Below are 26,253 nucleotides of genomic sequence, written 5' to 3'. Positions count from 1 at the left end.
GCATCATGGCTTTGTGTATGGTGTGGTGATGTTAATCTTCAGATCTCTCCTTTCCCTGCTATGTGCCAGAGAAGAGGTGTGAGTACACCTGCCATGAGCATGGACAGGCGTAGGATAAGGGGTCAGTAGGAATTCCCAGGGCCCATGCGTGCATCCTGTTTAGGGGAAGAGGATAGAGGCCAGGGTTCCTGGCAGGTCAGTGCTCTTCTTAAGACAAAAGCCTGCAAGTGGCAGGCACTAGCTACTCAGGAAGCTGAGATCTGAGGATCACGGTTCAAAGCCAGACTGGGCAGGAAAGGCCATGAAACTCATCTCCAATAAACCACCAGAAAACCAGAAGTGGTGCTATGGCTCAAGTGGTAGAGGACTAGCCTTGGGCTGAAGAGCTGAGGGACCGTGTCCAGGCCCAGAATTCAAGCCCCGTGACTGACAATAATATTAATAACAAAAAGCCTGCAAGTGTGAGGTGCAAGGACTCAGGCACAGGGGGCCAAGGGGCTCTTTGGGGAGAGGAGGGAGAGGGCAGGGCTGTGGTTTTACAAAGCTGCCAGAGAGAGAGAGAAAAGTTGTGATACATTCTTTATGCAAGCGTGTGCTTTCCCCTTCTCAAAGTGGGTACCTCTGCTTAATGAGCCCTTATTCCCTCCCCAGGGAAGGAGAAGAGGGAACCCAAAATGAGGAGTTGTGGGCTAGGCTGCCTGGTTGTCTGTAATCTTGAGACAGGATTTTCTGGGTATCTACTATTGCATTTTTTTTTTGGCAACTGCTCCATTGCTTTGGAGTCCTGGAAGGCTTCAAGACTTCCAACATCCTCAGTCAAAGGAAGCCTTGCAGGTTATTGTAAACCACCCAGCAACAAAGGGTGCTCTTGGAGGAACCTGACATCCATCCCAAATGCATCATCTCTGGGATAGCTGCTTGGGTAAGGGGAGGGGAGAAGGTGCTCTAGGCTCGATGGAAGTCTCCCCGCTGGCCACCGGTCTTGCTGATGAGCCTGATGTCCCCCACCGTGATGTCCCGGCTGACAGCCTTGCACATGTCATACAGGGTGAGGGCGGCCACGGCAGCGGAGGTCAGTGCCTCCATCTCCACCCCGGTGGGGCCGCGTGCCCGGCAGGATGCCTGGATCACCGCGGCGTGACGTGTGCTGTCCAGCTCCAGCTGGACATGGACGTGGCTCAGGGCCACATGGTGGCACAGTGGAATCAGCTGGCTGGTCTGCTTGGCCGCCTGGATCCCGGCCAGCTGTGCTACCATGAGGGCGTCACCCTTCTTCAGCTGGTTTTGCTGGACAAGCTTGAAAGCCACCGGCCCCAGAAGGACCACCGCGGAGGCCACAGCCACGCGGTCTGTGTCTGGCTTCGGGCCCACATCCACCATGGCCGCCCGTCCTTCTGAGTCCACATGAGTGAGCTTGTCTGAGGTTGACCTGGGTCCTGAAGGGGCAGCGGAAGCCCCGGACCCCGGGTTAAGGCACTTAGAGTTGGTGTCTGAATCTTGGTGGGAGCAGTAGCATCTCTGTGGGGATCCGGACCCCACCGGTGGTGGAGCCACAAGGGTCTGTGGGGCTCTGTGTCCTTTCCACAAAGTTGCCATCTGGTTAGGAAAACTCACTCTGGGTGTCAGACCCAGAACACGAAGGGGATCCCGGGAGGAGAGGCTCCAACTGACTGGGGCAGATTCTTGGAGCCTTGAGGACAACCCTGGAAGCCAAGGAGGAGAGGAGAGAGACTAAGCCCAAACGGCAATCTGCTTCCCCACTTTTTCCCATCCATCTCATGTTTTCTCTTTCCCATGGTGGTGGTGGGGGGGGGAGTGGTGGAGGGGAAGAGAATGGAAAGCTTAGCATTTAGGAACAAAATAAAAAACAGACCAAAAATAAACAAGTCAAGTTTGTAGCCCTCTGCCAGTTTCTGAGATGCAGGGTTGCTCCTAGGCCCGCCTTCACACATGAACTTTGGTCTCCGGCTTGGATCAAAAGACCTCTCAATGTCTCTTCATTTTTTTTTTTTTTTTTTTTGCGGGGGGTCTGTTTTAGCTAGAGCTGGATCTCACCTTGAATGACCAACAATTCATTCTTTTCATCTTTACATTCTTTAAAAGGGAGAGTTGGCAATCATGTACTTTACAGACCAGATAGGAGATGAAATACTTCGTCTGCTTAATAATGTCTGCGAAGGTTCCTGCAGCCGCTCCCCACCCCCCACCCCCCCGCCCACAGTGTACACACACACTGACAGGCCCATTGTGATGGCCCAGGCTGGTGTTACTTAGAGGTTGGTCCAAGGACCAACCAGCATCCTCTGAATGCATCTCATCCTGGCCTTCATGAATCTCAAACCCCAAGTGGTTCAGACACCCAGAGAAGTCAGGGGATCCTGTCCTTCGCAACTCTTCTTTTACGGAAGGCAGATAGGTAGGGAGATTCTGAGGACATGAATGGTCTCCTAGCCTCCAGCTTCCAACATCCCGAGACCCCGGCTTGTCCATGTCAGAGGTCTATCTTCCCTTCTACAGGGGCCTTAAGGGCTCCCCGCACCTTGCCACAATGGTACTTCAGCATGGGTGAAGACCCAGCCAGATGACCACAGTGCTGGAGGTGTGGGGAGAAGGGAGATGGCCAGATTTCTTCCCACAGTCTTGCTTCCCTTGTCCTGCTCCGGGTGGCTGGCGGGCTGAGTGGCCCCTGGCCTATCTCTGGCCCACCCCAGCCTGCTTTCCTCCAGACCACCGGGCTCCCTCTGTACCCACCTCTGGAGAAGAGAGCCCTCTCCTCCAGTTTTGTTCAGTGTGTTCTCTTGTCTAGGACTCTAATTCAGGGGGCCTAGATCTGGCCCAGGGGTTGAGGCCTCTCCTGCTTGACTCAGGAGTGGGGTAAGGAGCCCCTCCAGCAGTTTACAAACAGGCATTTTCATTTAGTGCATCCTACACTCATCAGACGTGTCCTGTATGCGCATGCGTCCTGGAGTTAGGAAACTGGACACTGGGATTTGGGCCATCTCCTCGCTCAAACCATGAGTGCAATTATCAGCTATCTGTGTCAAGTTGTACCTGGTCCAGATGCTAACAACATACCAACTATCAGGATCCACACACAGCACATGCTCAAGACCACTGCAGACCAGAGGGGAAGGGATACCTGTGACTGGCTGTCAGCGGGGAGACGCCGGCGCTGAAGTTAAAGCGCTGCTTTAACCAGGAGCTCAATTCTTAGGAAACAGCTAACTTGTGCAATCATTAAGTCTGGAGACCCCCACCCTTTCCGCACACACCCCCACTATCTGGAGAAGGAGGAAAATGGTTGATTCTGGGGGCATGAAGACAGAGGAGAAATTGAGGACAGGAAAGAGAAGCAACAGCACAGGCTTACAGGGACAAGAAAAGACAAAAGAGAAATAGAAGAAAAGCAAGGGTGAGAACACCAGGATGCGATGCAGGAGCTCAGTGCCTGAACCCCATCCCTCAGGAACTCCCCCCCCCCGCACCCCGATACACACACATGACAAGGGCGGGTGGTTACGTACTGCTGGGTCACCCACCGATGAGGATCATGGGCCGGTTCTTCATCTGGGCAATATTGAACATGCCTGGGGAGAGGGAGAGATGGGGGAGACAGGGAGAGGTGGGGGAGCAGAGTTCACAGAAACGCTTAGCCACTGGCACCCTGACAAAAGCCCCCGCCCCACGCATCAGTGTGAGGTCACCCAGAAAGCAGCTGGGGGCGGGGGGAGGGCAGGGCTCTGTCTTTTCTTACACCAAAGGCAATGTGTGCGCAGTGACACCCCTCTCTCTGAGTTCAATAAAATAGCCCAAGAGGATTTCAGGGAGGGAACTTGCTTCTCCCAGGCCAGTTACCCCCAAAGGGGGGCTGGGATGGCACTCCAGGTCCAGAGCTCCAACAGGGGCTAGGCAACACCTCGGACCCACCTGGCCCACTTCCTCTGGTCCGTCTTCTCCCTCCCTCCCTCCAGACCTCAATCCTGCAGACGACGACACCCTCACCATCCTACCCCACCCTTACCTGCGTGCTGCCTCTTCTTCCTGCCCACAGCAGCCCCTATGATGCTCAGAAGCTCCTCCTCCGAGGCCCCTGCCCGCAGGTGGTCCCGCAGGGATACCTCCGAGTTCCCAAAGAGGCAGACCTGTGTGGGGGGTGAGGACGGCATGCCTCCACCATCTGAGCCTCCACCTCCCAGCCTCCGAGCAGTTACCCCAGAGACCCCCCCCGCCTCCAAGCTTAGCATCAGTACCAGCCCCCTAAAAACCCCCAGAAGGATCCTGAACCTGAAGGATGGAGAAGCAGCAAAACAGAGCTTTCTCAAGGCCCGTGTCTGAGTCAGACTCCCCTCAGTGTTTGCTGTGTACTTTCAAAAAAAGAAGAAATCGCATTCAAACTTGACTAGATGCTCCCCAGCTCCAGCAAGGGGCTGGGTGCCACGCATGCTCAGAGGTGGGTGAGGTGGATCGGGAAAACCAGGCGTCATATGTGCTAGCCCTGTACCAGGCACTGTGGACAGAGACAGATCTGAGAAGCCCAGGAGGGCTGGAGAAGAGAAGATCCCGAGGACAGAAGGTTAAGTAACTAACTTCAGCTGTCTCTGATCTCCACCCATACAGCCCCCAAGTGACACTGCCCTTCTCTGGTACTATGAGGACCTCCTCTATGGTGTCCATCCTGTGGGCTCCCCTTCAGCTAGCTTCTGCCTGAGAGCTCAGAAGAAGGGGGAAGCTCATGGGCTCTCCCCTGCAGGCCCTCTTTGGACTGAGGGGTTCCTAGCCATAAAGGGCATGGGTCCTTTCCTACACACGGCGCTGAGCACACGGAGCATGCTTGTGAGATGTGGGTCACAGATGCCGGTTGCATGGTGGCGCCCACAGTCTGATGGAATGGGCTGACCAGGTGGGGTACCGCACACACAGATCCTTTGTCCCACCCCTCGGATAGCACTGAGTGTTGGAAAGGGCTCTTGGTAAGCCGGAAGTGACTGGAGGGTCCCCAGGAAAGAAACCGTAGGGACTGGGTGTCGACTCTCATACAATTGTTCCAATCTGACATCAGTGATTGCTCCAGCCAATCAGGGAGCTCAGGCAGGAGGAGAGACCACCGGGCCCATTCACCTTGAGGTTGCCGTCGGCTGTGATTCGAAGTCGGTTGCAGGTCCCACAGAAATTCTCAGACATGGATGTGATAAAGCTGACCTGGCCTTGGAAGCCAGGGATTTTAAAGGCCTAGGGGGAGAAGGGCAGTAGGGTGGCCGGGGTGGCCAGGAGTACAAGCTCTTTGTCCCCGAGGACTCCCACTACTCAGCCCTCTCTCAGCAGAGCCCACGGGACGTGGCAGCCAATACTTCAGTGGGACGGCTGACCTGTGAGTCCCTGCTCCTACCTGGCTCGCCCTATAGGAGCCCTGCCACAGACAGGCCAGCCAGAGAAGACCACGTGGAGAAGCCGGGTAGCACTGGCTGTTGGGGTGTCCTCCCGCCCCCCCCCGCACCCCCACTGCCTGCCCAAGCCCAGTCTGCTTCCACCATGACAGGGAGGTGGGTTACAGCGACTCTGACCTCGCCATGCTGGCTGCCAGCGTGGTCCCTGGTCCCTTCCTGCTCTGTCTCTAACCTTGGCAGTGCTGGATTCCTCCTCTGGCAGTGTTTCCAGCTCAGGCCACCGCTGCTGGATGGTATCCAGCATCTCCTTGTAGCTCACCATCTTCTTGAAGTTCCACTTGTTACCTGGATTTCATTGGGGGGTTGCCGGGGGAAGAGGGGGGGCTGAACCAGAGTTGAAGGGGCTCCGACCCGGGGGGAGCACATCGTGCTCACACTCGGCTCTGAGAGTGCCCCCCCCGCCCCGGGGCACCACTGACCGTCGAAGGGCATGTACTCTATGCCCCCCCCGCCCCCCTCCGCACCCCCTGCCCCCAGGGCACCACTGACCGTCGAAGGGCATGTACTCTATGAAGCGCACGTCCAGGGGGAGGCCCTGGGCCAGCGCCACGAAGTCCAGGAGCTCGTCCTCGTTGACACCTCGCATCACCACACAGTTCACCTGGACGGCATGGGGTGGGGGGACACCATCGGGACTGTCCCTGTATGCTCTCCCATGGGAAAGAACTCGGGGGCTCCGGCACCTCCAGAGGGCCTCCCTGGGGGCTGCAGGCCTCACCCCTCCCCACCCCGGTGGGACAGGCCATGGGGTCTCCCTTGGCCTGGGGTGCTGCTGGAATAAAGGATGGGCTCCCTGGCCAGGTGAGCGGGGTGTCAGTGGAGCGCTAAGCTGGGGTGGGGTGGGGGAGGTCAGAAGTCAGCATGGCGGTGGCAGGTTCTCACCTTCACGGGGTTGTAGCCCAGCTCGATGGCCTTGTGGATGCCCTCCATGACCTTGTGGAAGCCTGCAGGAAGAGGGGACGTCACCCTCCAGGTCTTCATTCCCTCAGCCCTGCCCCAGCCCAAGGGAAGCTCAGGCCTTGTCCTGAACTGGCCAAGTGTTTCCTGCAAGGTGCTTCCAGTGTTTCAAGCAAAGAGGCAACACTGAGGAGCTATTGGAGGTTATGAGCCATGAAGCACTTTTTGAGTAACTTCAATGTAGGACAGTAACAATATATATGTGTATGTGTATGTGTATATATACATATATATACATATATATATGTATATATATACTATCTATCTATCTATCTATCTTTAAGATTGACAGGATGGCAGAGTGGAATCCTGTTTGTAGGATATTGTTCTGCTGAACTTGTAGTTTCCTTCCAGTGTTCCCCATCATCAATAGATTACAAATGTTCCACAGGCAGGCTTTGGATCCTGGACCAGCATCTGACCACTGATCTTGGCAAGCCCTCCCATAGTCTAGATGAGGAAACTGAGGCGAGAAGAAGACCCTCCTGCTGGAGGCCTCACGCTCGAGCTTGTTGAATGCAGGTTTCCTCCATGGCTCCTCCAGTCACAATCCATCATTCATTCACTTGAACGCTGCAAGCACTGCGGTGTGGTCCTCTCCTCACCTCTCCCTTCTCATGCTCTAGCTCCTGATCATTTGAGCACCAAGGGTCCCTCTCCCCTCCAGGCTGCGCAGCCTGTGGGTGGTCTGGAGGGAGGGGACCAGGGAGGGCCTTCCTAGCTTCCTTCCATTGTTCTCAGGTTGCCTGGAGAGCTGGAGAGCAGGCAGAAGTAGGCAGTTTTCACCCCAACACAGCCAGTCAGCCTGTGTGACGGTGCGTGTTCTGCTCCAAAGGCAAGGCGCACACAGGAACATGAATGGAGGGATCCCCTGTCAGGAGGCTCTGTCCCCAGCGAGCATGTGGATGAAGGAGACAGGGGGAGGGGAAGCCAGGAGATGAGGGCCAGGCTCACAAAGGCCCTTTCTCCTTCCCACTTCCGAGTCCTGTCCCTGCTCATGGTCTCCATCCAGGGGGATGGAGGATGGAAGGCCTCCTCCATGAGGCCTTCCTCGAATTCTGCTCCAAGTTGCCTCCCTCCAGTAGCACTTCAGTTGACGTAAGACCAACAAAGGATATCCTCTGGGCTTTTACCTTTTGGTCCTCAGGAGCCAAGAGGGCCAGGAATACTGAGGCCTGTGCACCTGCATGCTGTCTATCACACAAGGCCTACCCTTGGTGGGGAAGGAGACATAGCTGGTGCTTAACATGGAAGGTTGTAAATGCCAGCTGAATACCAGGAAAAGGAGGATGGCAGCGCTGATCCCGACAATGTTCTCAAAGAAAGGAGTGGGGAGTTGAGTTGGCTCTGCCCAGCATCTTTCTCACCTCCAGTGTCCTCAGTAATGGGTCATCCCCCCCCTCTCCAAAGGCCATCCAACCCCAAAGACTTTGCAACATGAAGACCATGGCCAAGAGAAGCCAGGCACTGTCCCAAGGAGACCTGCGGCTTGAGGCTGGCTCTGGCTGTCCCCAGATCAGATCTAGGTGAGCACAGGGCCATCCATGGGGACGGGACTGGGCCTGGAGTCTCAGGGTGTCCTATGATGACAAGAAAAGCCCACCATGCTCAGAGCTCACTACAGGGTGACGAACTCAGTACTCCATCAGTTGTCTAGGTGTTCAAACTAAAAAGTCTTTCATTCTGTTAACCCCCTTAGTCTGGAGCAAACTGGGGGTGCAATAGGGAACTGGTAGATCACTTCATTAGCATTTAATTCCCCAAATCCCCAACCGATAATTGAAAAGAGCTAGAGAGTGAGCAACAGGTGCCCTGGTTCATCCATAATCCAGGTACCATGAGAAGGTAAGCTTTCTTAGCCCCAGCCATGAGCGGTCCTGAGAGGGCCTTGGTCCCATGCTGCATCTGCTCACCTTTCCTGCGGACAATGAACTCAAACTTGGCGGGCACCAGAGTGTCCAGGCTGATATTGATGGCGCCCAGCCCTGCTTTCTGGAGCTGGGGCAGCAGCCGGGCAAGGTTGATGCCGTTGGTGGTGACGCCGATGGTCCTGAGTCCCTCCAGCTGGTGGAGCCGGGCTGGAGAGACAACAGGGAGACATCAGACCGTCTGCTTGTGGTGAGGCACCCTGCTTAGCACAGGCCTGCTACAGGCTTGGCTTACGGCAACCTTAGAACAATGGCTATCCTCACATAGGAAGGAAGGAAAGAGACTCAGGAGGAAGACGTTCACTTCAACTCATACAGCTAGTGAGAAGAGCAGAGTTGAGCGCACTTGATTCTGGAAGTATGCATTTAATTCCCAAGTACACCAGTGCTGTGGCTCTGTGCAACAGAAGCAGAAGGATTCCAACGAAGTGTGACTGCCACCCCTAGAAGAAAGAACAAGATCTGAAAGTCCCTAACTACACTGGGAGGAAAGACAAGAAAGCCACAGATAGCCCAGAAAGGTAAAGAAATACAGAAACAGAAAAAGCAGAAAAATCTATGACTCTTGAAAATAGTAATAGTAATAATAATAATAATAATGAAGAAGAAGAAGAAAGTGCCCATTAGCACCTCTTCCCCATAGATGCCAAAATTTATAGGTTCTCAGGCCCCTGTATGAGATGGTGGAGTATTTATTTGCACCTAATACTATGCACCGGCTCAACCTGTTTTGCTCATGACTGGTGCCCTACCACTTGAGCCATGCCTCTCCAGGGAGCTTTACATGTGGAACTTGACAAAGCCTTTGACCTGAATCTCTACTGCTGAGAACCTAATCTAAGGAAATAATCATGAATGTGAATATTTACCTCCAGGATGTTTTTATTAGATAACAATGCATAGGAGAGGAAAATGAGTTAAAGTGGGTTTTTCTCTAGATGGCAGGATATTATGCAATCAAAAGTGGCTGTGTAACTTAACATGTGAGGCACGGGCAAATGCACAGGCTGTGAGGTGGGGAGAGCAGGTGAAACAGAGTGGGTACGGAGAGCCAGGGCGGCAGGCTGCCAAAACGGAACAAGGACAGGACTCACAAAGCAGCAGCAGCCATGCTCTCTTCGCTCATCTCAAGCACACACATATGACTTGTATGGACAGAAAAGTTAAAAAATGGAAGTTGAGGAAGAAAGAAAAGAACCTCACTCTTTTTCTGTCATTGCAGAAAATGAACAGTGAGGGGCTGGGGGTTTAGCCCAGCGGAAGGGCGCCCGCCTGGCGTGCCCAAGGCCCTGGGTTCGGTTCTCAGCCCTAGTTTAAAAAAAAAAAAAAAAAGAAAATGAATAGTGACAAATCAACCCTGGAGACACATACAACCAAGGGACTTTTTCTTTTTGTGCCATTAGTGGGGCTTGAACTCAGGGCTTGGGTGCTGTTCCTTAGCTTTTTTGCTCAAGGCTAGCACTCTCTCCCTTGAGCCACGGCTCCACTTCTGAATTCTTTATTGGAAAGAAGAGTCTTACTGACTTAGGATTCTGCCCAGGATGGCTTTAAACTGAGATTTTCCGATCTCAGCATCCTGAGCATCTAGGATTATAAGCATGAGCCACCAGTGTACGGCTAACGTAGGGACTTTTAGAAAGGAAAAGAAAATCTTGAAAACCCCTTATAGGAAGGCAGCCCACTGTTTCAGGGAAGGGGATATAGCCTGGGGAGCTGGTGACTGGCAGAGAATGTGAGCAGAAAGAGAAAGCAAGGCACTGTGAGAGGTAAAATATGTTAAAAATCTTCATATACTTGAAATTCAAAACGCTACTTGTACATATCTCATGAGTCAAAACAATGTACAAATGAAGACAAAATTTAAAATGGAACATAAAGTAATAGTCTTAGGCAGGAGAATAATGAAATAGAATATAATATGCAATAGAATACAGAATTTCAACAATTCCAAAAGTTGGTTGGTTGAAGGCTTAGTAATATAAACTCTGACAAAATGTATTAAGGAAAGAGAGGAAGGCTAGACAGTGTGTGTAGCTCAATGGTAGAGAAACTGCCCAGCACACATAAAGCTCTAGGTTCCATCAGCAGAGGATGGAGGGAGGGAAGGGGAAAGAGAGAGTGAGACCCCCCCCCCCACACACACATAGAAATGAAAAGACAGACAGGGAGACAGAAACAGACAAAGAGACAAAGGCATAAATCAAAAAGGTTTTTGTTTTTTGTTTTTGTTTTTGGGTCCGGTCCTGGGGCCTGAACTCTGGGTCTGGACGCTGTCCCTCAGCTCTTCAGCTCAAGGCTAGCGCTCTACCACTTGAGCCACAGCGCCACTTCTGGCTTTTTTTCTTTTTGCTTATGTGGTGCTGAGGAATCGAACCCAGGGCCTCATGCATGCAAGGCAAGCGCTCTACCACTGAGTCACCTTCCCAGCCCCTCACAAAGGGTTTTTTAAAAAACAAAATTACTAGTAAATATATATTTAAAAAATATGACCACTACTTTGTACTACCAAATCTGAAGTCAGGAATACAGGACACATTTCTCATTAGAAAGATGTATCAAAAGTGACTCCAAAGGAAAAATAGAACTTGAATAGAATGGTACGTCCTAGAGAAACTGAAGCAGCAGTTACAAGAAAACTGTTGCCAAGAAAATCCCAGGCACCTTGAGTTTCATAGATTGAGATCTGGAAAACTTTGAAAGATGTGATTATCACCAATTTCTAGAGTCTCACGGACAGTAGAACTTTTTTAAAAAAAAACCAAAGTCTCCCAGATAAAATAAGAATGAACACTAGCTTATTCTTTGAGATATATTATCCAAATCAGCTAAGCCAGGCATAAGGAAGGAAAACTATAGACCCATTTAATTATAAAATGCAGACCAAAACAAATAAAAACTTATGCCAAATACTAGTCAGGGGAACCTAACAGTTGTGGATACACCATGATCTGCCAGGATTTATTCCAGGTGTTCCTTCAGACAATCTATACATGTCCCTCAGAATGAGAAGAAACCTATAGGTCATCCTGTTATATGCAGAAAAAGCAAGTGATTAAAGATATAAGACCTTAGTCAACTAGAAAAGTAACTTCATCGGACAGATGTTATTTGTGAAAAGTATATAGGAAGCATCATTACAGATGGGGAAATACGAGAGCATATCCCCATTGTTACTGCTCTTCATTACTATTTGCTTGGCATCTTGGCCATGGTAACAGACAAGAAAATCAGGGGAAAAAAATTAAAGAAAATTTTCCTACCAAGAAAACTAAATATTTAGTTACAGAAGATACAGTTACTAGCATAGAAAATTTAGAGGACTCTAAGACACACTGTAATACTGCTAGGAGAGTTGGTAGCCCAGTAGGATAAAAGAGGAACATACCAGAAACAAACTAACAAAATCAGAAAATGTGATTTCTTTAAAAACAAAATGACATTTGGGCTTGGCTTTGGTTTAGTAGTGTAGCACTTGCCTGGCATGTGCAGGGTGCTGGGTTAATTCAGCACAACCAGACAGAATATAATAACAGAAAACAAAATTGAAAACACTTTATGTTTCAGGATTCTCACACCAGATGATTAAAGAGACCACAACAAAAGATTACAGTGAGAGAACCCAATGGTGTATGTATGTATGTGTATGTATACAACTGTAGTGTAGATATACAATATATATTATATATGATATATCATTATTACTATAGGAATATAATGTATAATGAATGACTATAATAATTACATGATATAATATATATGTTATATACATATGTTTTATTATATATAATTAAATGTTATATTATATCATCTATGACCAAAGACACACAGAAGAAATTAATTTAGGGGCCCATGACACCAGAGAGGAGGTACTACTTTGTGAACATTTTAGTTCTAGAGAGAATCAAAATCAGAGGCCAGCAACAGACCAGGAGGCCTGAGCACACAGCAGGCAAAGAGGAAAATGACTCAGGAAGGTAGGTGCTGTGGGAAAAAACGATGCTAATTTTCTAATTCCATGCTATTAAAATCCCAAGAGGATTGCCCAGGGCGAGTGAGAAGCTGTCACTCTTAAATTTACAGGGATAAGGCTTAATGTAGCTAAACCACTGTTGAAAAAGGAAAAAAAAAAAACCAAAAAGGACTTGCTCCAACAGGTAATGGTCTTATTATAAAGCTACAGTGATTAAGATAATGCAAAGTTGGCACAAAGACAGAAAAATTGACCAACGGAGCAAAGCAGAGGCTGGAACGGATCAATAGCCACAGGGCAGATTGATGAAGGAAGCAGCGGCTGTTCAATATGAGGAACTAGAAAACGAAATCAGCCATCTATATGGAGAAATATTAAATTGGACTCCAAAAAAAATCCACAGATGAACTGAGGACTTAAATGTAAACTAAACTTAATGACACATTTTAGTGGGAAACATATGTAGTTGATTTGCCCTTGGGCTAGGTGTTTCCTTCACAATCTACGAAAAGCACCAACCATATAAGAAATCGCTGATCCATTTAAGAACGTCTGTTGTTGAGAAGAAACATCCTATAAAATGTAGTGGGTTCTTATTTTTTCAGATTGGGACAAGATACTTACAAGATAGATAAATAACCTTTATCTATGGAGGTGAAAAGGCAAATAATCATATGAAAATATGCAATAGACATGACCAATTATTCTACAGAGACAAGGGATACACACGGCTAGCTCACATGTATGGAGATGCCCGGCTGCATTATTAGACATGGTGATACAGTGCAAGAAAATCAAATGTTATACATGTTCGGCCGGCAACAATCCTGAGCACTTGGGTGGGAGTGGAGGAGGCCCTCTTATGCAATGTTGGCAAGAGGACACAGGTGCGAACCACCCCATATAAAATAATGTGATAAGCAATGTACTCGTTATCTTGCCCATGTAATTGTAACCCCTCTGTACGGTATTTTCACAATAAAAAATAAATAAAAATTAAAAAAATAATGTCATTGTCCAGTCATTTTCCAAAGATCCCCATTCACATAGCAATTCTATCCCTATGGAAACTGCACACTGGGAAGTGCAAATGAATCTATGAACTCAAAGCAACACTAGTTACCCCAGCCAAACTGAAACTGACTGGAGTACCCAACTGAAGAGATGATGCATTAGAACAGTAGCTCCCAGCAAAATGGAGAGGTCTGCTCTTTGGATGTGAGGTATGAGTTTCACTGCAGTCAAAAAAGCCAGCCCTGAGAGACTACACACAGCACGGATCCTTAAAAGTCACCTAGTTTTTTAAAAAGCAAAAGGATAATAAACATTGTGCTCAGATCTCAGGGGGGTGGTGGGGAGGGAAGAGGGAGACATAGCCAGAAAGGCCACAGACATGGGAAAAAGTTGTTCCTGTGTTCTTAAGTCTTCCAGAAACATTGGTGGGGCAGTGGGTTTCCGTGAACCAAGGCGAGAAGTTTCGTAGTATTTTGTGGATCCTATTTGTAAAAGCAGAAGAAAATACATGCCAATAGCTCCCCCAACACCCAGCTGGGTGTTATACTGTGAGGTCTGAAGAAAGGGGAAAGGGAGAGAAGAGAGGAAAAGGAAGAAGGCAGGTGGAAAAGACAAGGGAGGGATAAAGTAAGGGAGAGAAGGAGAGAGGAGAGGAAGGAAGAGAAGGGGGAAGGAAGGGATGGAAGTAAGAGCTGTAACACTAAATGACTGAGGCTCAGTCTAGCCCATCTGACACAGCCAAGTCCTTTCTGAAGTCAGTATTGAAACAGCGCTGCTGACTTCCCTGATATGCAGTTCCTTCTTTACCTCTTTTGTAAAATCCCTAATGCACTGTCCAACGGGTAGATGGCTAGCCACAGGTTATTCCAATTTAAAAGGTAATAACACGACAAGTTTAGGTTCTAGGGGTTAAAGACTTCTCATTGCTGGGGCAAAAATACCTGAAGCCTGTATTTAGGCTCACACCCTCAGAAGCTGCAGGCCACCATGGAGGGGGAACTCGTACTGGAGCAGACCAGTTTGCATCACGGTGGCCAGCAAGTACAGAGAAAGAATGCGTGTGCTCCCTGGCTTCCTCTTCCTTCCCAGGCTACATGTGCAGGACAGGTCCTCCTCCTCGGGGAATCTTCTCTGGAAATCTCAGGAGGAGGATCGCTCTACTAATCTCCTAGTCACTCCCCAAGTGAATCAACCTGACAATGAAGACTGACTAGCACACCCGTCACTTTAGCTAGGGGTTAAGGTCTTGAGCATCTGCTGTGGCCACTGGCTATCATGACTTACAATTTGTAAGGTTCTAGTGGACAGTGCTACCTTAAACCCAACTGTGGGACACAGAGTTTTCCTAAGATGCATGAGTCTCCCAGACTCGATCCTTAGCACATAGTAAAGCTAAAATGAATACAAAATCCTCACCTTAGCTGTAAGGAAGGGGCAGAGGAATACCCAAATACCAGGCAGGCTGGAGAAGCACCACAGAGGCTGGGGGTCGGCTGAGGGCGTTACAAGTGACTGCAGCCAGTGAGCCACTAGGTGCAGACCTTTCCCCTGATTAGCTCCCCAGTATGAGCTTGGGCAGGGAACCCAGCAGGACTGAGGCTCAGAGAAACCTGGCTCCTGCAATCCTTTCCCTCTGCTTTGGGTGAGAGACCTAGAGCAGGAGACAGAGTGTGTGTGTACACCCAATTTGACCTTCTACCCCTCCCTCCAACCCCTCCCTCCTTCCTAACCAGCGTGTGCCTGGCGTTCATCCCCTTGTGAGAGACGTGTCTTGGCTATCAAAGTATTTCTGCTTCCTTTCTGTTAATCTTGAGAATTATTTTTCTGAAGGGTTCTTGCTGTTGCCAGGTAGCTCAGTCCTTGTTCATTAGATTTTAATTGCAAACCTCCTTTTCCTAAGCACTTTAAGACATCCAGTTAGAAGATCCTTGAATTTTAATTACAGCCTGTTCATTAAGCCACATCCTTTTATAGATTGTGGATCTGAGCTCAGCCAATGTGAGCAGAGGACCGGGGCCAGCTGGGTTAGGGATAAAAGGAGAGCAGCCTGCCTGCTCTGTGTGTTTGCTTGCCAGATTTTTGGTTGATGGCGCACCCTTCTGCAGAAGTAAACTTTGCCTTGCCGAGTTGGTGTCTTTTATTCCTATGTGATACCCCAATATCTCAAGCTATTACTAACAACATGCCCATCCCAAGTCATCAGCCTGGTGCAGTGATCCCACAATATCACAGCAGCAGCTAATCCTCGGGGGAGAAAAACAAGGCCCGGGTTGGGTAAAGAACCTGAAGGGGTCCTGGGGACAGGGACTGTCCCTGGGCTGCCAATGGCTCTGTTGGTTCTTCCCACTGTGCAAGTCAGTCAGTGGCTTCCAGAGACAGCTAGGGGTACCTGAGACTGTGTTCAGTTATTTGCTGCCGCCTGGCCAGCCAGAGATCCATCCATCCTCCCTCCCTCCCTCCCTCCCTCCCTCCCTCCCTCCCTCCCTCCCTCCCTCCCTCCCTTCTTCTCTGAGCTCTCCCACAAGGCCCTGGCAAGCAGCATAGAGGTCAGGGTGGAGCTCACACCCTGGTGAGGGCAGAGCAAGTGGCCTGGATGATGGGGGCTGGGCCTGGCAACAGCTGGCCCTTTCCCGGAATCCGGCCTACCTTTCAACTCTTGGGAGCTGTAGAAACCCAGGGTTGGCTTGCCCAGGGCGGCTCATCCAGCATCGAACTGTTCCCAGGACCCCAGGTTGAGTGGCCAGTGAGGGTGAGGGGAAGTTGGCAATGGTTCATGAAGGAGGAGGGACTTTGAGGAGGCCCTGGGCTCCCACATATGTATGTGGCTTCTCACTCAGCCCCAGGCTGTCCAATGCACTGGGTGGGAATCTTTAACAGCTGGGCTTCCCCCTCTGCCCGGTCTCTTGAGTCCCTGGCACAGTACTAGACATGTCAGTAGATACCCCAGGCACTGTTCACCAAAGCAGCAAACAAGGCAGTGAACTGAGGTTGGGAAATCTCTGCCAGAGCAGCTGGGAGAGGGCCAGCAATAAAAAACGTAAGAAGCTTATTTTCCTTTGATTTCATCATCTACAAGCTGGGAGCAAAGGTCTCTCTGCCTGACCCTGGGCTTAGAAGAGGAAGGTTACAGAGCTACCCCTGGGCAGCCACATGCTGGGTGGTCATGCTCATTTCCTCCTTTGGTTAGGGTGCTTACTACAGGTATACTGCTGCTCACTATCTAGCTGTAGGACATATATATTGCTATTCAAGCAGAAATGTGTCCCACTCCATACGCTGTACTTATATCCTTTCATTCACTCAACAGGTATTATTACCATCCAGGATAGATGCTGCAAACAGCAACACAGAGAGCTTTCATGCTAGCAAATGGAAGAGACAGACAAAAACTAAACATGCTGCTGGGTGCTGGAGGAGTGCACTATAATCCTAGCTACTCAGGAGGCTGAGATCTGAGGACCAAGGGTCCAATCCAGTCTAGGCAGTGGAGTCCATGAGACTCGTCTCCAATTGACCAAAAAACACCAAAGGTGGAGATGTGGCTCAAGTGGTAGCGTGCTAAGCCGTGAGTGGAAAAGCTAAGCTAGAACAAGAGGCCTTGAGTTCAAGCCCCAGTACCAGCAAAAATAAATAAATAATATAAACACACAACCAAGTAGCAACCCCAGAAAGAGGTAAGAGTCAGGAAGAAAAATAATCTGGGTTAAGAACAGAGCTTGCCACACTTTCTAACATGGTCTTTGTTACAACTACACAATTCTGCAAGAGTGACCTTTGACTTATGCAAACGAATGTGCTTGGCTATGTTCCAATAAAACTATTGATGGACACTGAACTTAAGATTTCAAATGAGTATTGTGTGGAGGAAAAAAAATTTGTTCCCAACTATAAAATTTAGAAACATTTAAATCCTTCTTAGCTTGCCAGATTTGTTTCATAAGCTGTAGCTTGCCAACCCCTGGGGGAGAGAGCGGCTGGGTGTTAAACAGGATGCACTGTACACTGAAGGGTCAAGGGAGGTCTGGCAAAGATGACAAAATTTGAGCAGAGACCTGAATGAAGCCAAGCAGCAAGACTTGAGCATCTCTCAAAGGAAGAGCAAGGATAAAAGTTCCCCTGGGAAACTGGAGCGGGAGGACATAGGGCCAAATGGCCGAGGTCAGAGGTCAGAGGTCAGCCAGTCATATGGGTTCTCCAATCAGGTTGTCAGTGTGACAGGAAGTCCTGGGGATAGGGCACTGAGTAGCTTTGTGAACTTGGGCAAGCTAAATTCATTTTATCTCATCATCTCTTATCAGAATGAAAATACTACTACGCCCCATTGGTCTCAGAGGGCAGAATTTGTTGAGTATTGTGTCCAAGTGAGTGGTAATGGCCACTCTTAGCATTAAATTGGGGTCTGGCTGGGTGAGGCAGGAGCCAGGAGAAGGGAGAGACGTGTGTCTAACTCACCCACAATGTCCACCACATCCGGCCGAATGAGCGGCTCTCCACCCGTGAGCCGGATCTTGTCCACCCCTTCTTTGACAAAGAGCCGGGCGAGGATCAGGATCTCTTCCGTGGTCAGTAGGTCAGCCCTCGGGGTCAAGGGGACACCCTCCTCAGGCATGCAGTACCGGCCTGAGGTAAAGAAAGCGACAAAGAGGTAGAATATAGATATGGCAAGCAGGCTCAAGAGCCCCCCCATTTCCCAGCTCCCTATTAGGCCAAATGTCGCGGCTCCCTCTCCCCGCCCCCACTGCCCCAAAATTCAGCTGGAAGATGACAGGATTTTCCACACCTGAGTGGTGCAAACACCCAGCTCGACTTTCTCATCTCTGAGGGATTAGCACCCCTCCCTTCCCTATCTGGCCTTGGCATCCTTCCTTGGTGGATCTGAGGGTGTGGTGAAGGGCGATGAACTAGGCTGAGATCAGAGCCTGGCACAGGGCTCTGTGCTCCACGATGCTGGAGCCTTCAGCTCATGGCCAGCCCTGGAAAGGCCAGGATCCTGGGACCGCTTCTGCGGCAATGTTCATCCTCCGCGTTCAATCTTATCTGTGGATACACCACAGGCGAAAGCAGTATTTTCTGTTCTCTTGAACCAAAAGGTCCTCAATTCCACCTTCTGCAGGCCAGGTTAGAGGAATCCCACTCTACAGATTAGAAAACTGAGGTGCTGCTTGATCAGGGTGAGGGAGCAGAAGGGAACAAATAGATGAGCTGTGGAGCTGAGGAGGGGGGAGGGCCCCATTCCCCGCCACCACTTCCTGTAGCGCAGCTTTACCAAGGGTCCAGTCAAGTCACAAGATCATATTAAATAGGAAAGGGAATCAGAATGCACGACTCCACGGGGTGTGGTTCTGCAAGGTGTGTATTTATTCACCTACCAGGTATATAGATTTCTTATTGTGAAGTAGAATAGAAAAGGGGGAAAGGAAAGAAAGAAGGTGAAAAAGAAAGAAGCGGAAGTCCCTCTAGCTGTGGATCTACTCCTCAAGACAACCCTGCATGGCTTTAAGCAAAGAATGCTCTGTGTATTGGCCTGGCTCAGCCCAATTTACCACAGGACTGGGGGATCCGTGGCTGGCATCGCATGGCGCTGCCGAATACATCACGTTTGTAATCCCATCCCACTGTCTATGGCCATAATTCTGGACTTCGGGACCAGAAGAGAGCAGGAAGAAGGCATCCTGAAAAGTGCGAGGCCCAGGACTCCAACTGAATTACCAATCCAATCACCATCCTGTTCTCAAATCGAATGCCCTTGTAGGACCTAGCTCCCACAATCCTACCTGGAGCCCCACCCCCAAACCCTCTTGGTCTGGAAAGCAAGAGGTGGTGGTTAGAAACATTGGAAGTCAGAAGAGAGTGATGGAGGAGGATTTCTGGGTAGAGAAAATTCCAGAAGCTACTGGAGCAGAGGAACCACAGCCCTGAGAGGGCCCAGGAAGGTGACTCACATCGGAGGTTGCATTTCTCAGTGAGTGAGATCCTCAGGTAGTTGTGCTGCCGGCCAAAGCTGTCCGTGAGGAAGGCTGAGAAGGGGGCTGCGGGCTCCCGCAGGTACTGCAGCCTGGCGGGCAGTTCCTGCAAGGACAGAGCAAGGAAGAGGGATGGGTACCTGCTCCCCAGGGGCACGTGCACACGGAGACCCACAAGGCACTGCTTTCTAGCATTCTTGACCCCATGCACTGCTTAGCATGTACGGCTCCTCTAACTAACTTTTCCTCTGGACTGACAGATTGGGAGACTGGCTGGAGAAAGGCTGACCTGCTGGGCACTCAGCTAAGGGAAGGATCAAAGGACAGAGGGCAGGGCCTTGGGAAATCAGTCCTTAATCTTCTCTGCCTTCTCCAGGGCCAGCAGGAAGGATTAGGCAGCCATTGTGTGGGACTTTAGGGAACAGGATCTCTGTTGCAAGCTCCAGCGGAGACAGGTTTACAGGAAGAGCTGGCCCTCTTTCCTCCCAACAGCTACTTGGAATTTAGTGACTCGTTCATCATGCCAGGCTATGACTCCTCACCCTACTACCCACCTGGGGTGGGGTGGGGCGGCTGGATGAAGGAGGAACCCAGACCAATCCAGGAACTGGGGGAAGGTTGGAGGGCTGTGGAGCGTGACACAGCAGTTTCTTAAAAGCAACGCAGGGGTGTTGCAATCAAACTTGCTCTATTCTCTCTCTCTCTCTCTCTCTCTCTCTCTCTCTCTCACTTTCTCTCTCTCTCTCACACACACACACACACCTGGACATTAGGAAACGTCATTCCCTTGTCTCTTTTCTCTTCCATCATTGCATGTCTTACTTTCCTCCTCCTCCTCCTGCTTTCTAACACTTTCTTTCAATCTCCTGAAGGAAAACCAATCCCTACTCGGGAAAGGCACATAGACAGGACTCAGAGGGAATTATGGGAGTACACAGCTGTCTGAGGTAATAATATTAAGTCCCAAACCATTCATCATCCAAGGGTTCTAGCCTGGGCCGGAAGTTTCCTTGTGTCCAGCACAGCATGTGGGAACCAAGTACTCAATGAATGAATAGGCCAACCTCCAATCTGATATATAGGCCCGCTTCCAACTGAATCAGAAAGCTGGTGTTAAGTGAATGCAGTCACACTGAATTGCTCTGTTTCCAGGCTGGTCTCCGTGGCCAAAATGGTTTAGATTCTCAACGTTGACAGTGTATCATTGTCATGGAAGAGCTTCTAGAAGAGCAGGATAGCAGAGTGCTGCCCAGAAGATTCCGATGGAGTCATGTCTTGCCGTCTTACTGGGGAGCTGGGGTTGGGAGTACCAGGACAATGCCAATATCGGGTGCCATTTTAACCGGGGGGTTGGCAACGCTGGTGCTGAGCATCAGATTTGGTGTAGATGCACCTGAATTACAAACTTGGTGCTGTTGAGCAAACAGCCTGGATTCTCTAAACTTTCATTCCTTCCTCTGTAAAAATGGAGACTTATATGATACCATCTAACTTAATGACAGATGCTCCTGCCATACCGTCACAATCTATGACCCTTTCTTACTGTAACTCCCACTTGGATGTATTCATTCATTAACGAAATACCCACAGGGGCAGTGTAATAGATGCTGTCATGGATTTCCCGGCTTTGTGATCAATTTCCCTGCCCTGTCTTCCAGCCCTATTGATGGCAGAGGGTCCGAGGCTGGGAGTTTCAGATAGGCCCTCACATCATTCACCCACAGCAGGCAATTGGAGGGGCTGAGTTCCCCAAGACCACTGACACTCGTATTCCTGACCAGGCATTGCTCTGTTATGGGTTATCTCACATCTACCCAATGACAGTAGGATTTGAGAGGGAGGTAAAAAGGAAGTTTGCTCTGGGAAAAGACTCAGTCCCCAGGCTACCTGACTGGAATAAGGCCAGCTTCCAAATGGTTCTACAGTCCATACAGAGAAGCAGGTTATTAGGGAGAAAAAGAGCATATTCCAAGTATCCATAAGCCCCAGTGTACCAGCTACTGGGATAAGGTAAACTAGGGTTTCCTCAAAATCAGTCTATTAAATAAGATGATGCAGGAAGGCCTGCTTCTTCTTGCTGGTATTCAAACCCTTCTGGCACACTGAACTCAGTGCCTATGTCTTGCCCTGAGTCACCTTCTTGCTCTTGCCACAGGCAGTGTGGCCCATGGCTTCAGGAGGGCCCCCAGTCTACACAGAGCTCCAGATGAAGAAGCTGGGTTTACCTCCCACCCCCATAGGGAACATTCCCTGGGACAGCTCAATCAAGATCACCCACTGGCCTACACACCTCCGCATCTCCTTTGTACCTATGGAAGTAGCTCGACCTGTCCTTGGACTGAGTCAAGGTCCAGGTCCCTTGGTCACTGTCCACACATCCAGCCAGCTCCCCTGCAGGCCTTTCTTCTTTCTCATGCTCACATCCTGACACAACACAATGCCAATGGCCTTCTGCCCTGACTATCCCCAAATAGACCACCAGTGCCCTGTAAAGGGTCTGGAGAGGGACCCTATAGGAAGGGAAGAGAAGATGATGGGTCCCAGAGGCTCCCATCTCTGCTGCTGCCAACTGACAAGCTCTCTGGGTGGGCTGAGTATAGCTCATCTCACTGCTGAAATTCTCTTCAAGATGGATGGATTCCAGTGCCCTCTCCTTCTGCCTAAGATGCACAAGATGTAAGGATCCAACCCTCTGGATTTACAAACAGGAAGGGGGAGTAGCAGCCCAATAAAACTGGAAGGACAAACCTTAGGTCTCTGTTCCATGTGACTCCTCACAGATGCATTTCAAACAGCCAAAACTATCTGCTGACTCCAATGCCTTCCTAGCTCTATGTGAGACACTGCCAAGAGATACCTAGAAAGGCAAAGGAGGGGCCCTTGGGAACTCCCCATCCAGAAACAGCCCCAACGGAGATGGCTCTATCCTGAGTGTCATATCCCAAGTGGTCCAGGTGCATGGTGACAGGTGGATGGTGACTAAGAGGAAACAGCAGGTGCCAAGGGCCACATAGATAGCAGCAATAATTGCAAACATTTTCTAGGACACAGCACTTCCCTGAGCCAGGCTGAGTACCTATATTAATGCATAATCTCTACAACACCCTGTGAAATTGGTGCTATCACTCTCACCCTAGAGAAAACAGACTCTGAAAGGTGAAAGGACTCACTCGCTGAAACTCTTACATTTAATTAGGTGCCAGACAGGATTCTAACCCTCCTGTTCTGCTTCGGATTCCATGTTCTCTCTACTATATCACATTTGCCCTTGCCATGTATAGTGGGAGGGGGTAGATGTGGCCTCTCTCCCCAGGGTGTCCATAAGAAGATGCCCTGTTAAGACTTTCCATTCCTCACTGAGTGCTGGAGGCTCATGACTACAATCTTAGCTACTCAAGAAGGCTATTAGCTGAGGATTGGAAGTTAGCTTACTACTCATGCAACCCCTAGAGACTCTTATGTTCACTGAACCAGAAAAAAAGCCAGAAGTGGAGGTGTGGCTCAAGTGGTAGAGCACCAGGCCTGAGCTAAAAGGCTAAGCAAGAATATAAGGTTATGAGTTCAAGCCCCAGTACTGGCACTGAGAACAATGAGTTTCTGCTTCACTGTCTTACAATAACTTTGATGAGCTCACCTGGAAATGCACTCACCTTGCTGGAGATGGAATCAAGGAGACCACAAAGTAAATAATCTAGGCCAGGCCCTCTCAGGAGAGGCACAGATTAAGGAAGAATGGGGATTATGAAACTTCCCTTTCCTAGCATTCTTTAAAGGTCTCTCAGCCCTGGCTGTTGTGTTTCCCCATTATTTACTCTAGAGAATCTAGCTTTTCAAAGATACTGAAAAATTCTCCACTTTCTAGCAACTGTGGTTGCTTATCTGTGGATCCCAGAGGGGCTGAGGTCAAGGGAAAGCAAGCAGTCTGAGCAGAAGCCTGGCCCTCAGGGAGCACAAGATGGAGGAGTAAAATGAATCATGCAGAGAATCCCAGAACTTGTAGTTCTTTTCCTAGTGTCCAGGACTAGATTTCACGACTCTGGCAAAGAGATTTCACCAAATGAAAACAGATGCGTGTCCACAGAAATGTTCTCTTAATCACAACAGCAAAACAACGAACTGAAGACTTGGTATGCCACAAGGCATTCTGCAGGGTGCTGTCAATCCAGGGCGATCCCACCCCAAACTTTTTGAGAGAAGCAAAGACCTCTCAGCCTGAAGGCCAGATACGGCTCCATGCCGGTCCAGAATGAGGCTGACCCCTTCCCCAAGGGGTCACGGGCAGAAAGAAGTTAGGACAGACAGGTCACAGAGCCCTGCGGGGCTACTGGTGGCACAGAGCGGACACCATTTTAGTCAGTGTCACACTGGGGAGCAGATGGGACACCTAATCACACACAGACATCCCAACTCTGGGGATGAGGAAGAAGAAAACGTGTCAGGGACTCTTAAGAGGGAGTATGTCCAAAGTCCCCCTCCCCTGGGGGTACCCCATGTCCTGCCAGGCTGAGACCTGGAAAGGGGGGGTGTGGGGCCGAGGAGAGACTGAGAAGCCCCCCATCCACCCTCCTCCCCACCGCTCCCGCATGCCCAGGGTGCCCCCCCCCACGGGCGTGGGGTGACGGGCCCGGTGACTTTCGGGGTGAGGAGTAGCTAGCAAGCCCCTCCCCCTTCCCCAAAGGGCAAGAGGCGGGCGAGGTGGGCTCACCTCCCTGGTGGGTGGAGGGGCCACCCCGGGGCGGGGCTGCGTCACCGGAGCCCCCGAGCTGCAGCCCCGGGTGCCGGACCTCACGAGCCACCGCAGCATCCGGAACGCCGGCTGCGCCGCCATGAAGCCAGCCTTCGGACAGCGCCGGCCCCGGACAGCACCGGAGCCCCGCACTCAGCTGCCGGGTCATCCGGGTAGGGCGGGGCGGGGGCGGGTCCCGCGCAGCCAATCAGCGAGGGGGCCGCGCCGCCTGGCTCTCTGGGATTTGTAGTCCATCCCCTGCGCACGCCCTGGTTTTGTTTTTTTTTTCAAATGCACAAGCTTCAACTCCAGAGAACCAGAGACTTCAGGCAGGACGTGTTGGTACAAAGATTAAGAACATGGGAATGAGTGTCTGATTTAAGGGAATGCTAAGAAAACAGTGATCCAGTTATTTTAATGTAGTATTCTTTAAAAAAATCCAAGTCAATTTAGAAACTAAGGTTTTGCTCTTGGATCAAGTTTATGGTGTCAGCTGGCTGCTTCACGGAGGTTGAAATCTCTTCTGAAGCATCTTCATTTGCATTTACATGACTCACTTTATCCCAGTTCAGACTCTGGTTGTGGGAGTGCGAGGGCTCTCTCTTTCAAGACCCACACTTCTCTGACTGTGCTCCAAAAGTACATTAAGCCTTGGCCTCTGCCTTCAAAACAAAAGGAAAAAGAGTGCATATAACTTTTGGAATGCTTCCTGCTCAGCAAGCATCACTTAATACAACAGTCCTGGCATGAAGACAATATTCATTGTACAGCTTAGGAAATATGCTTAGAAAACCTAAGTAATTTTTCCAATTCTGCTGATAGATGTCAAAACTGGGTTTTAAATTCAGAATAATCTGGTTCCTACAACAGTACAGTTGACTCTCAGTATATGTTGTGGAGAGTGCTCAAGCTGTGCCTCTTTTAATACAGGTTTAAGTCTTCTAAGATTTTAAATGTTAATAAATGCATAACAATGGCTTAGAGAGTAAGAATCACTATTCAAGATTTCCTGTCCATTGTATCAAAAAATGCCACTGGTATTAGAAGAATCAAACAATCACCAGAACAGACTGATGCTTTCTGGAAATGAGACTATGGCTCTTGGCCTTGAAGAATTGACAAAACAGGGAAGAAAAAAAACAACTGAATAGAAATTTTATAAATGTAGTGAGACTCTCAGAAAAGCTTTGATGATTTTAGCCTTTGAGTCAGACTGACTGTCTCATGGGTTTGCTTAAAGTTCAGAGAAGAGATTTTAACCTCTGTGAAGCAGCCACCTGACACAATAAACTTGATCCAAGAGCAAAACCTTAGTTTCTAAATGTTTAGTCAGCTCTGTATTAGTTTCTGATAATTCTCTTACAGTTCTATAGGACAGGTCTCTGAAATGAGTCTTGCAGGACCGAGGGGAAAAGTCAGCTTCTGTTGCCCATTTCTGTAGCAGCCTTCCTTGGCTCATGCAGTCCTTTCCTCCATCTTCAAAACCAGTGGTGTAGCATTGTTTGTCTGACTGCCTGAAATCTGCCTTTAAAAAAAATATGCCAGTACTGGGGCTTGAACTCAGAGCCTCAGGCTTTCATGTGGCTTTTTCAGTGAAGGTTGGTGCTCTGAACATTTTGACCTATACCTCCACTTTCAGCTTCTTGCTGGCCAACTGAAGATAAGAATCTCAGTGTTTCGTGCCCAAACTGGCTTTGAATCACAAACCTCAAATCTCAGCTGCCTGAATAGCTAGGATTACAGACCCAATACACCAGCTCTGCCTGGCTCTCCCTCTCTCTTATACTTGCCATGGTAGTTAGGAAGCACATAGCTCAGATGGATGTTTTGCTGTGAATCCCTTTTGTGGGATGATGGAAGGGCATCCTTCAAAGACAGGCGACAGGTGGTAGGATAATGAGAGAAGTATCTACCAGCTGGTCTGTGACCAGACACTGGATGTAATGATAGTGTTATATCTTGGAAATGGATCAGAAGAAGCCCTGGGATGAAAAGATCCATATAGGATTTGTAGCCATATGGCATTGTCTCATTCCCCTGTAACAGGAGCCTCAATTGTACAGCCATTTAGATGAACACCCCTCCTCTCTGCCATCAGCAGCAGCATATTTTCTTGGCAAATCGAGGCAAGGGAGACATTCTTCTAAGAATGTTTGAGAAAATATTGCTTCAACTATTTCTATCATTTCTTTTTCAATCTCAGTGAGTTCTCTATTTGGCCTCTTCTATTCCCTCCACACATCCCTTTCCA

The 26,253-nt window shown here is 49.6% G+C and overlaps 1 protein-coding gene across 5 annotated transcripts; it reads right to left on the bottom strand.

Annotated features, from left to right (window-relative positions):
* Window positions 1–562: 562 nt before the first annotated feature.
* Window positions 563–24,168, bottom strand: Mocs1 (molybdenum cofactor synthesis 1). Of its 5 annotated transcripts, none has more exons than XM_070023821.1 (11): window positions 23,982–24,167; window positions 19,256–19,382; window positions 17,766–17,933; window positions 8,315–8,479; window positions 6,327–6,388; window positions 5,934–6,045; window positions 5,617–5,729; window positions 5,119–5,229; window positions 4,022–4,142; window positions 3,540–3,587; window positions 563–1,703 (listed from the first exon to the last, which is right to left on the bottom strand). In XM_070023821.1, exons 1-11 carry the CDS (start codon window positions 24,102–24,104, stop codon window positions 946–948), a joined length of 1,908 nt encoding a protein of 635 aa, XP_069879922.1. In that variant the 5' UTR covers window positions 24,105–24,167; the 3' UTR covers window positions 563–945. The 5 variants fall into 5 exon arrangements, with proteins under 5 accessions (XP_069879922.1, XP_069879923.1, XP_069879924.1 ...); XM_070023822.1 differs by lacking the exon at window positions 23,982–24,167 and adding an exon at window positions 22,025–22,057; XM_070023824.1 differs by having other exon boundaries at window positions 1,616–1,703; window positions 3,525–3,587; window positions 23,982–24,168.
* Between the last annotated feature and the right edge of the window lie 2,085 nt (window positions 24,169–26,253).

The sequence above is a fragment of the Dipodomys merriami genome, unplaced genomic scaffold (assembly GCF_024711535.1).
Source record: "Dipodomys merriami isolate MVZ:Mamm:240054 unplaced genomic scaffold, mDipMer1.0.p SCAF_16, whole genome shotgun sequence".
Classification (NCBI taxonomy): Eukaryota; Metazoa; Chordata; class Mammalia; order Rodentia; family Heteromyidae; genus Dipodomys; species Dipodomys merriami.
This window is presented reverse-complemented; position numbering and strand designations above follow the sequence as displayed.

Bases quoted from the DNA above. Each gene is read 5' to 3' on its own strand.
- Mocs1 (XM_070023821.1), bottom strand. From the start codon at position 24,104: ATGGCGGCGCAGCCGGCGTTCCGGATGCTGCGGTGGCTCGTGAGGTCC. The intron at 6,389-8,314 runs GTGAGCAGATGC...CTCTTCCTGCAG, and splicing joins GTTCATTGTCCGCAGGAAAG to GCTTCCACAAGGTCATGGAG. The intron at 6,046-6,326 runs GTGAGAACCTGC...CATGCCGTCCAG, and splicing joins TGGGCTACAACCCCGTGAAG to GTGAACTGTGTGGTGATGCG.